Source organism: Kryptolebias marmoratus, linkage group LG6 (genome assembly GCF_001649575.2).
Source record: "Kryptolebias marmoratus isolate JLee-2015 linkage group LG6, ASM164957v2, whole genome shotgun sequence".
NCBI lineage: Eukaryota > Metazoa > Chordata > Actinopteri > Cyprinodontiformes > Rivulidae > Kryptolebias > Kryptolebias marmoratus.
In genome coordinates, this window is record NC_051435.1 from 20,550,233 (window position 1) to 20,562,392 (window position 12,160).

Sequence of the window (12,160 nt, forward strand, 5' to 3'; positions counted from 1 at the left end):
CTGGCAATAAATCCTCCTATTTTAAAGAACTACACACCCACACACCAGACCCATCCAACTTGAATGTAAGAACTGAATGTTCTGTGTGATCCCCTGATGAAGAAGTGGGTCAGTACCAGTTTGACTAAAAACGATTTATTTGGAAACACAGTTTAAATGAACATGAATTGGACCCATCCCATCCCTGCATTACCAGCAGGACCCGCAGAACTCTGCAGCTGAAAAACTGAAGACATCACAGAGTTCTGACTGCGTGCAACTTTTTGTCTCCTCTGTCAGAACCATCCGACTGATCCAAACTCCCGCAAACACAAGATTTTTTTCACAAACAGCTTTAATGATTCATTAATACTGATTAATATTCAAGTCTAGCAGGAATCAATTGCAATACATAATACAGCTAGGTTTTTGCCTGGTACATATCTGGTACTTCCCTGGTACATATATGTTACTTACCAGGTATGTATGTAATACAGCCTGGTACTTACAGCTACATATCCTGCATGTACCTGGGGTGTACTTGAGAGTACGTACCTGGTAAATACCTGGTGCATGCCGAGTACATAATGGTAAATACTGGACTGTATTATGTATTGCCACCCATGAATCAAATCCAAGAGCATTTAAAACAGAATTATTGAGACTTCTTAGAAATGTGAAGAATAAAATTTGATTTAATTTTTCCTGAGAGTCTCAGGATAATCAGAGACACCAGTCCAGTCCAAAGTAACAATCAGAAAATAAAAATGTAGCTGCTCAGAAATTAAACAGCATTTTTTTTTTTCATTACCATCTGATTTTATTGAAAACTGTTTGTAGTTAAATTTGTAACAAACAAAATTATTTTTCTGTAGCCTGCTGTGGATTTCATTCAGAGAACTTTATTCGGCTCCTGGAAGACAAATCATTTCATTTTTGAACTTTAAATGTCAACAAAATTTTTTATTCAGACATTGTTTTATCAGTCGGGGGGAGGGGGGGAATTTCGATGAGCCTAAAAATGACTCCAAAATCTGCACAGTTGCACTTGTAAAGTCCCACTTCCACTCCTGAACACGCTGCATTAGTGGGTCAGTACCACACAGCGGATCAGTATTAGTTGGTGGGTACTGTTCAGTGTGTTGGTACCACTCAGTAGATGTTGTTCCTCAGAGACACCCAGAGTATCTGAGCCTGTGTTCCGAAGTGACTTAGACCAGATCCTTCATGTGTATCTCTGTCAGATCTAGCAGAGGTTCTGAAGCTCTCTGGGTTTTGACAGAACCCACTGAGGGTTCTGGCTGCTCTCACTCTCTTTGGCTCAAGTCTCCTTGTGGGTCAGAACCTGAAGCAGAACGTGAACTGAGGTAAGCGGGTGTCTGCAGCGGGGTGAGCGGCTCCTGGATGCTCTGGAGTCGGTTGGATTGTTGCAAACTGGCAGGTTCTGTTTCTATTAGACATCTTTGGTTTGCTCCAGAAGCAGGTACCGGTTTGAGTGTCAGCAGGAGCTCAGGGATCCCGTCCTCCTCTATGAATGAAACAACATGGTTGCTGTTGACATTGAACTGTAGCCTGTACCCTGCCAGTTCAGATGGCCTCTTGCAGGTACGACTGCTCACTCACTGTCCTCCTTGATGGTAGTGGGGGCTAGGCCCCTGCCTGTTTAGTTTAGTTCCTCACTCGCTGTCCTCCTTGTCCTCCTGAATGGTGGTGGTAGAGTGGGGTTCCTCATGGTTTGGCTCCTCAATTGCTGTCCTCCTTGTCCTGCTGAATGATAAAGTTGGGGACTGGACCCCTGCCTGTTTGGTTCAGTTTCTCACTCACTGTCCTCCTTGTCTTCCTGGATGGTAGTGGTGGAATGGTTGTAGAGTCCCTGCGCCATTAGCTGCAGTGCCAGACCGTTTTTATAGCCACTGGCCTTTTTGATCTTGGCCCGTTTGTTCTGAAACCATATTTTGATCTGGGACTCGTTGAGGTTGAGCTCCTGGGCCAGTACCTGCCGTCGCTGCTCTGTGATGTACCGGTTCACCTGGAACTCTGTCTTGAGTCTTTGCAGCTGTTCAGCCGTGAAGGCCGTGCGTGGCCGCTTGTCCTCTTTGCCACTTTTGGACTTTTTCAGTTTCCGTGTCCGTGGGCCTGCAGTGGGGACAAAAGGACAGCAGAGTGGAAACGTGAATACACAAAGCATGCTCAGAAACCAGCGATCATACGCACATTGCAGCCAAAGGATTGATGCTTGTCATGGCAGCAAACCTTAAACCCTTGAAGGGAGCCGTGGAAATCTGGAAAAAGCTGATAGGTATCAGTAGGCCAAGCGAACTGAAATAAAAACATTACTGTGAGCAGGACTTTGCGAGCCATCAGGCACCTCAGGTGTGGGAAGAAATGCTTCATTAGCACTGTCTAAGCAAGATCAGGGTGCTGCTGACCTCAGCCGAGAATAGTCAGGTGCTGGAAGGAATATTTTAGGATCTCCTCAATGTGACCGATTCACCTTTTGCTGCAGAAGAAGGACCTGAGGAGAAGGTGTGGGCACTCTTCTGTCTCTGGAGCTGAGGCTCCTGATGTAGTTAAAAAGCCCTGCAAAGGCAAGGCTTTGGAAAATGGATGAGATTCGCTTATTCCTTAAGGCCCTGGATGTTGTTGGACTGTCTTGTTTGCCTCTCTTGTGCTGCATTGCGCAGAGGTCAGGGACAGTATCTTTGTCCATTTACCTTCCTGCAGCCCATGCACAACCCAATCTGCAACCTTGGTAGATGACATCAAGTTCCTGGGGAATTAATGTGATTGATGACCTGTCCTGGACACTATGCACCTCCTCTATGATTAAAAAGGCTCACCAGTGCCTTCATTTCCTACAGACTAAAGAAGGCTTATCTCATTCAACCTGTACTCACATGGAGAGGGAGTTATAATCTATGTATTTTTAAATGCATCACATCACAGATATGAATAATTTTGAATTGATTTTCAAAAGTCAGATATTGATTTTATTATCATTATTCTGTGCTGCAGCGTTAAGAAAGCCAGTAAAGTAGTTGTTGTGCTGTCCTATTTGTCCCAGTGTAGTTTTCTTAGATGTCAGTAAATAATAATTGAAGTTATCATAACATGACGGTCTTTAGTACTGATTTTGAAACGTTTAATATGTGTATAAATTTCCAATGTTAAGCATAATGCTAACTGCATTAGCTTTTTAATGATATTTTAAATGTTAAGTTAGCGTCTGTGTTAAATTGTTGGTGAGTAGTTGTGACTGATAGTTTTTTGCCACATTGTATTGTGAAGTCTTTATTATGCAAGAAAATATACAAGTCAGCGTTTATGTACAACTGCAATTCCCAAAAAGTTGGGTTGTGTAAAATATAAATAAAAACACAGTGCAATGATTTGTAAATCTAATAAATCCATATTTGATTCACTGTAGTAAAGATATCAAATGTTTAAACTAAGAAATGTCACCATTTAAAATAATAAATAAATATGGTAATTTTAAATTTGATGGCAGCAAAGCTTCTCAAAAAAGTTGTTCCAGCTCCATGTTTCCCTCTGTGAAGCATCTCCTCTTCTTCTAACATCAGTCTGTAAACATCTAGGAGCTGAGGAGAGCAGCTGCTGGAGGTTTTAGAGGGAATGTTGTCCCATTACAGACTGAAGGAGGATTCTAGCTGTTCAACAGACGTTCTTTGCTGGATTTTTTTGTTTCATGATGTGAGGCCAGATGGTCCCTCTCCTCTTTAGCACAAAGGACTCTGGGTTTGTAATTTTCCAAAAAATTTCAAATTTCAGTTCCTCTGACCACAGATCAGTTGTCCTCTTTGTCTCAGTCCATTTGAACTGATCTTTGGTTCAGAGAAGACAGCAGAGGTTCTGGATGGTGTTCACATCTGGCTTCTTCTTTCCCTGATAGAGCTTTAAGCAGCATCAGTGGATGGTACAGTGAACTGTGTTTACAGACAGTGATCTGTGGAAGTGTTCCTGAGTCCATCAATGATGTCCAGAACAGAATCAGACCTGTTTTTAATGCAGCGGCCCCTGAGGACCCAAAGATCACAGATATCCAATACTGACTTTTAGCCTGTTGTTCTTTAAGCTCAGAGATTTCTGCAGATTCTTTTGATGATATTATGAACTGCAGATGATGGGATATTTAAAGTATTTCCATTTTTTTTGTTGAGGAACATTATTTTTAAATTATTCCATCATCATTATTATTAGTTTTATTAGTATTATTATTTTACGGTGAGATTCAGCCTTTCTAAAATGCTCATTTTATACCCAGTCCTCTTACTGACTTATTGCCAGGTAATTTAATCAGTTGCACTTGCTATTTATTCACACATCTGGTAATTGCAGATGATATGGATCAATAATCATTTCTATGACCATGTTGTATCCCTCTGATTAGTAATCAAACCATGAGCTGCCTAAAAATACCCACTCCTAGTTCTTTTCTCACCACCACTGAGGGCACCAATGGTGCCCTGAGGAGAGTGGTGAGGATAGCAGAGAGGATTATTCAGATCACCCTGTCAACCAAAGAGGATCTGGCTCAGAAATGTCTGCTGACCAACACAAGCAACATTATAAACAACTCCACCCCGCAGGCCTCCAGTGAGCGTAATGAGTTCCTCATCGCTCTGTGGCAATGTGATCCTATTTTAATCAACACTTAAAATCCATCCATTGCTTGCCACAGCTATGTGTGCAGAGAATTATCAGAACCATGACATCCTTTGAGTCACATCTGGATAAATGTTGAGTCTGAATGAATGAAAAACAGGTCTGCCAGGCCGGCCGAGGATGGCTTCGAAGCCTGAGTTCCCCGAGAAGCGAAATATAATATTTCTGTGGCCGCTAAAATTAATGCCATCAAAATGAATATCTTGCCATGCTTCTTATATTTATTTCAATGTATTCCGATTTTCCTCTATTTAGCTTTTTCCAGTAAAGTCAATAGTCTGATTCTGGATTTATTTGGAACAGGAAACCACCCAGCTTGCAGCATCAAGTCTTACAGAGGCCCATATCTCTGGGTGGAACGGCTCTACCTAACCTTGTGTATTACTACTGAACAACTAATATAAGAAATCTAATTTATTGGGTTCAGTTTGAGGAGAATAAATTGCCCCCATCATGGGTGGTTATGGAAGCAAAATCTGCTCATCTCGTAGCATTGAAAGCTTTGTTATCCTCACCTCTTCACTCTTCTACTTCTAGTTACACTAAGAATATGACAGTGGGTACCTGTCTTAAATTATGGGTTCAATTTAGACGCTATTTAGGCTGCAAAAATAGTCTGTTGGAGCACCGCTTTCAGGGAATCATATTTTATCTCAATCCTTATTGGATAACACTTTCTCTATATGGGCTATGTTAGGTATAAACCTAACTGTCTTGTTCAGAGTCTGGCCTACTTTACTTGATCTGTTTCCTGCTAAAAATGACTTAATAGCATTCACAACTCTGCTGGCCAGGGAGGCTAATACTCTTAAATTGTAAATCTGCAGCTCCACCTACATATACAAGCTGGATTAGAGAGGTCCTTTGTTGTTGTAAACTGGAAAAAAATCAGGCTGATTTTGTCTGGATCATTTGAAATGACCTGGATTTCCTTTTTGTCCTGTTCGAGGTACAGATTGTCAGATCTTCCTGAACAGAGCATCGCAGTGATGTGTTTGGACATGTGTGTGTATATGCAAATAAGTACTGTGTATAAACATGTTTGTGTGTTTATAGATCTGTTATTTCTTTTTATTATTTCATTTTATAATATTGTTTGTATTTTTATTTATATGTTTTACTAATCTATTTGTTTATTTTTTCTTCTACTTGTGTGTTGGGGTAATTGTCAGGGGAGGGGGTTGGGTGGTGTTGTTTAGTTGTTTGTTGATAATTGTTGATTTCATATGTTTAAAAAAATCAATAAACAGGATGTCAAAAAAACACTCCACCCACTCCGGTCACAAACTGTTTTCCCTCCTTCCTCCAGCTCAGGGGCACAGCAGCACCGTCAGGTTCAGTAACACCTTTAGCGATCACACTGTTAAATACGACAAAACACCTCTGACTGCACTGATATTCAGTGTTATTACGTACATCTTCTATTTTTTTATTAGCGTATGTGCAAGTTATAGCATACATATATAAACTGTATTATTGCTCATCGCCAAAAAACGAAATGTTTGTGTCAGCATGTCTTCTCATTGTGCAAGACCTTTCTTAAAACTCTCACTGCTGGAGTCAACCGTGTTTTTCTGTTAGCAAAATATCCAATTATAAAACTCTCAGGAAATAATCATTGGATGTAAATCTACAACCGATTAACTTTTAGGGTCAACTCAATTCAACACAGCTAGACGATATTAGCCAACACAAAAATGTCTCTAAGTCACGCAGCTTTACAGATATTCAGCTAGAATTTGGCATGGTGGTCGGTGAGAGTCATTCACACCACAGACTCTCATTACCACACATTTCACCAAAATGGCTCTAGCTCAGTCATTTCTCAATCTACTGTTTAGTTTCACGGAGGAGATTCTGATTAGTTACCGTCCAGTGGTGGGTTGTTGTCTCAGCAATTCTTAGAAATATCTTTTCCTCGTTATTTTTGTCTTTATATCCATTAAAGCCTCTAAGAAAGTGAATTAGTCCTATTATTCGTAGACGGAATGTGTATCACCTGCCAGAGTTTTAGACTGAGATCATTTTATGTTGAAAAGACAGAGTTGTAGTCCTTTTCGTCAACCTTGTAAATTACTAAATCACTTCATGTGCGATCTCATCCAATATTGTGAGCTCTTGCAAGATGTGTAGCAGCCAGAGTATATCATGTGGACGACTAACAGTGACGACCACACCAAATTTTAGCTCAGCGTCTGTAAAACTGGCCGAGTTTATTTTTGTGTTTGCTAAGGTTGCTCAGCTTTGGTGGCCATCTTGGATTGGGCTGAGACAGCTGAGAGTTTCTTTTAAAGCCGCCTGCTGGCTCGTGAGATATTTTGCTAACGCTACAAGCAAAGGAATGCACACGAACATGAGCACAAACATTATGCCTTCGGCTTGGCAGGCCTTAATTAGTCAGCTGCGTGTCAGGATGACAAAATGGAAACTCACTTGTGTTTTCGTCCACACATTAATTTGACAGTAAAGTTAATGTTAAATATTGCAAAAAAAGCAGGTTTGTTTTTATAGAGGAAGGTCTTCACAGAGGAGTTCTTTACCCCCTCAAATCAGCAGGGAGCTTTCCATCCAGCCTTTTTTTAAACAGAAGATCTAAAAAGAAATACTAATAGGTAAATGAAAGAGATGCACTGTAATTCACGACAATATGCTTTTACCATAAATTCATTTGTCTGAAATGACTGATTTAGTTTTATTTAGAGTAAAGAGGACGTTAGTTAGAAGTGAGTTTCCAGGTGGGCCTGACAGAACATGGGTGGGCCACCAGGTTTAACCCAGCTTGTACAATAAAGAGAAACTAAAACAGCGTTTATTTGTACGATGACCCTGTTTTCTACAGCAGTGGTTCCTGAACTATTCAGCTCCTGACGCACAAAACATCCCTGGCAGAAACCACTATTGCGATACAGTTTTCACAAGGCTTATTTCAAGACAAATAATTTCATTTGACAGAGCTTGAAAAAAAATATTTCAAGTGATGGCAACGTCATATATCTTAATAGCCATGATTATGGAATAATTAATTTACACCAAACAGTGTAAAAAGTTGTGGCCCGTCACAAAAACGCTCATTATTTCTTCAGCAAATGTTTAATGAATGTGTTGCTTTATTCAGTGGTTAGGATAAAAAGTCATCAGTTAGTTTTTATCCAACTAATTACATATAAATAAAGATGATATAGTCATAAGATTGAGCTGGTTACTGAATCTTTCTACATGGCACTAAACTATATGGGGCTAAATAAGTGTGTTCTGATGTACAGGTGCTTTAAAACAAACTATCACTTTATTAGGTTGTTCAAAAAATGCCTCACAGGAAAATTAAACATGTTTCAAAAGAGTCAGTTTTGTAGCTATTGCAAATGAGATGTAAAAATATGACATGATGAATAGAATTTCCTCACAAGATTTCAACTCAGGGGCCAAAAAAAGAGGATTTTTGTGGAGATGATTCGGTCCTGAACCCAACTTTAAGATCCACCGGTCTACAAGGACACACCTCATCCGCCCAACTGGACCGGCTCCTGACACAGCAGCCGAATAAAACGTCAGAAACAAACCAGATGTAATAAATCTGTAGCGTTCACTCAGGTCCGAGACAGTCTAAGGTTCTCAAATCAAAAGTAGTTTTTCATTTTGTTTAGTTAGGTCGTTTGGTAGCATTGAACCTTCTTTCTTTGTTTATTTTTTATTTTTTTTAATTAAGTGCCAAAAAAGTGGGTGTCCCCAGGCCCAGCCAGGACCATCCAAAGCCACACCCTGCAAAGAAGTGATTTAAATGTTTAAATGTTTATTTTAAAAAAAAAAGAAAGAAAAAGAAAAGATAGCAGTCAGAGCAGAAAATGTGAGGAGCAGGAGAACAGAAGACCGCCGAGACCCGGACCACAGGAACCATAATTATTCTGTGGAGGACGAAACTCAGTAAAAACTGGTTGGTTAATCCTCCAAAACGCTGAACAAAGCTGTTATTAAAAATAATTATTTAGACATAAAAGGATGGGAAACCTTTCAGATTCATGTTAAGCCTGGTGTGATAATAAATTACTTCAAACTTTCCTTCCTTTTTGGATTTTATTCCATCTGAAGTCAAATAAACTGAACCAGATTTACCACCCCAAAATTAACATATTAAATGAAGTAATCTTATCATTTAATTTAAATTATTTTAATAATTTAATATAGTTTAATAAACTAAACATGGCTGGTTATTAATTAGTGTAAACCAACTAAAACAAAAGCTTTAGGAACTACAACCAGTGTGTTTATTCTTACAGCATTTTAAACATTTATTTTTAATTGATCCACATTGTTTGGCTCATTCAGGACCAAAATATTGATAAATAATGCTAAAAAAAATAAAGAGTACATTAAATTAAATCAAAATCAAAAAATCAAGAAGCGTCTCAGTCCTGAGCAGAACAAATTATTTGTTTTAAATCAGAATCTCTTCACCTGCTCTATTCTTCCTTTATTCTGCTGTGTTTTTGTTGATGTCAGTAAAAAAAAAAACAATAAGAAACACAAATCAGTAAATAAAGTTTTAGTTTTAATTTCACATATTTTAAAATGAATAACATCAAGCTGCACAAATAAAGGAAAACGGAGAGAGCAGCTGCTACCAGGAACCATACGGAAAATGTTTACTGACAGAGAGGGGTCATAATTACAGAGGAATGTTTAACTTTAAATCGTTCAGGCGTCTCTGAGTGTGGGTTAAATTTATGTTTGAATGAGAAAAACGTCCAAACATTTTCCATAAGGCTGTCCAAGAAGTATTTATATTAGAAAAGAACCTGATGTGATTCATTGGGATGAACTATTTATGCGATTAATATTTGTTTCTAGATGGGTTAATCGTAAATTGACTTATTTTTTGCTTCTTCCTGAATTGTTTATTTTTATTTTTTGTGTGTAGATTTAATTCCTGTAAATGTTTTCTTTTATATCTTTAAAGTTTAGGATATTAGGCTTATCAAACAACACAAACCTGGAACCTCTTCACACCCAAGGGTCAAAAAATACAAACAAATCCGTCCATCCATTTTCTTTACTTAACCAAGTTATTAAAAAACGATTACACCACTTTATTATTATTATTGTTGTTGTTGTTTTACTGCCTGCCTGGATACCCAAAGCGGATCCGATCTGATATCGCAGCACATTCATGCGCGCGCCCGAACCCCACGGACTGAGCCGAACCGGTTCTTTGATTCTGAGGACGAACCTTCAGAACCTGCTCCGGACTGGGACCTGCTCTCTGAGGGTTCTCATCTGAATTTAAGAGGGGGGCGAGCGGACTACACAAGAATAAGAATATTTAAGAACTGTTTCATATTTAAAGGAAGAAAGAAAAATGAAACAAACCTTTTTTTGTCGTTAAAAAAATAACGTTTTGATTTGTATTAAATACATTTTCACATGTGAGCAGTTCATAGTTTTATTCTTATTTTTATTCTTGTTTTTTAATTTATTTTGGAATGATTTCTGTGATATTTGATTATAATTTTAGTGCTTTTATATTAATACTGTGTCAGACTTGCTGGTTCAAACTATTTGTAAGTTTTAAAAAATATAACATATAAATTTTTTTAAGGTTTTTTATTTATCGTTTTTATCTTCTAGCCTACTGAAATAATTAGTTTATTTTTAAATTATTATTATTATTATTATTATTATTATTATTATTATTATTATTATTATTATTATTATTATTATTATTATTTCTGAAACAGATCCAGTAAATCCGTTCATTAGTTTTAGTTCTGTAGCCGGACCAGCTGAGGTCCAAACAACCAGAACCAGCAGCTAAAAACCAACAAAGGCCTAAAAACACAACGGAGCCGGTTCTGATGCAGGTCTTTACAAATCTAAATATTCAATTATATTTAGGCTAAATCTATTTATTCATTTATTTAATTTAGTTTAGGTATTTTAGATGAGTTAATTGAATTTACGGTTTTGTTTGATTTGTTTTTTTTTATTTCCTTCACCAGGCTCGTATTTAAAATAAATATTTTAATATTTGTGCTCATTGTTTTTATTTCTTTTAAATTGTTTAAAGTGTTCCTGTTAAAAAAAGAACATTTTGTTGCAAAATAAAGATGGCTTTATTAAAGGAACATTTGAATTTTAAAACCGGCATTTTGTATTTATTTTCTTTTTTTTTTTATGTTATTGTAGTTTATTTATTTTTAGAAGGAGCCAAACCCAGCGGCCGGATCCGGTCCGGGTCCAGGTTCGGCTTCAGAGTCTCGCCTTTGTTTCTGAGGTTCTAGTCTTACCAGATGACGGCCGGTCCGAGTACCGGGTGCAGTAGACCCAGGCGGGCCACAGCAGCGGCTGGCTCTCCGGGGCCGGAGTCCCGGTTCCGTTCTGAACCCGGTCCCCCCCTCCGGTCCTGTCCTCATCTTTGACCCCATCGCTCCTGTCGGTCGGGGCCCCGGGTCCCGCGGGCCCCTCTCCGGTTCGGCAGCTCTGCTTGGGGCTTGATGAAGAAGAGGAGGAGGATGAGGAGGAGGAAGAAGTGCTCAGGGAGGTGGACGAGTTCATCTCAGAGGAGGAGGAAGAAGTGCTGTCGCTGCTGCAACCGGAGTCCAGGTTCGGGGTCCCGGGAAGGTTCGGCCTCTGGATCACTGGACCCAGACCCGGTTCCTTCCTGCAGCCAAAGTCCGGCCGCAGGATGTTGTCGATGAAGAAGTTGGTGGTTCTGTGGTTCTGCTGGGCCACCTGCAGGGGCAGGACGGGGGGTGAGGGCGGGACGCCGTCCGAACTCTTCAGGTCCCGCTGCTCCTCCATCGAAGCTTCGGTTCTGTCGGAACCCGAACCCTTCCACCGTGGGACTGTTTGGATCCACAATCTGAGCTCGGGGCAAACTAGAACCGGCTCATGTTCTGTTCGGATCCTGCTCGAACTGGGCCCGTCGGGTCTGAGTGGGACCAGCTCCGGTCCATGGTCTGGGTCTGAGGGGCTCTCGCTGCTGCTGCTGCTCACCACTGGGTGACCCGGTTCTTCTGGGTCCTGTCCGCGCAGCGCCGACACACTCAGAACCGAACCCGAAGACCAGCGGGGCCAATCACAGAGTGGGACAACCACGAGCGCCAATCATAGGCCGGGACTCATCAGAGCTCGAGATGACGGCGTCCAATCAGAGGAGAGTCCGACGAGCCTCTGCGTGGTTCCGTCTGCTGCTTCTGGTCCGGTTCTTAGAGAAGGTTCCTTTAAATAAACGAGTAAACAAACAAACAAACAAATAAACAGGTTTATGAGTCCTGACGATGTTCCGCCTCCACTCAGTCCCGAAACACAGGGAGTCCCAGGTCCAAAACAACAACAACAACAACAACAACAACAACCACAACAACAACAACAACATGACAGTTTGACAGACAAAAGCTTTATTCTTAAACAGAAAGAAAAATAAACAAAGAACGATTTAAATATGTTTCTAATATATGTGAACTACAGATCATCTCTTTAATTATTTTATTGAAATTTTATT

At 39.8% G+C, this 12,160-nt stretch overlaps 1 protein-coding gene across 1 annotated transcript; it reads right to left on the minus strand.

The window, feature by feature from the left end:
• Positions 1 to 132: 132 nt before the first annotated feature.
• en1a (engrailed homeobox 1a) lies at positions 133 to 12,160 on the minus strand. Its single transcript, XM_017421112.3, has 2 exons — positions 10,944 to 12,160; positions 133 to 2,115 (listed from the first exon to the last, which is right to left on the minus strand). Exons 1-2 carry the CDS (start codon positions 11,455 to 11,457, stop codon positions 1,796 to 1,798), a joined length of 834 nt encoding a protein of 277 aa, XP_017276601.1. The 5' UTR covers positions 11,458 to 12,160; the 3' UTR covers positions 133 to 1,795.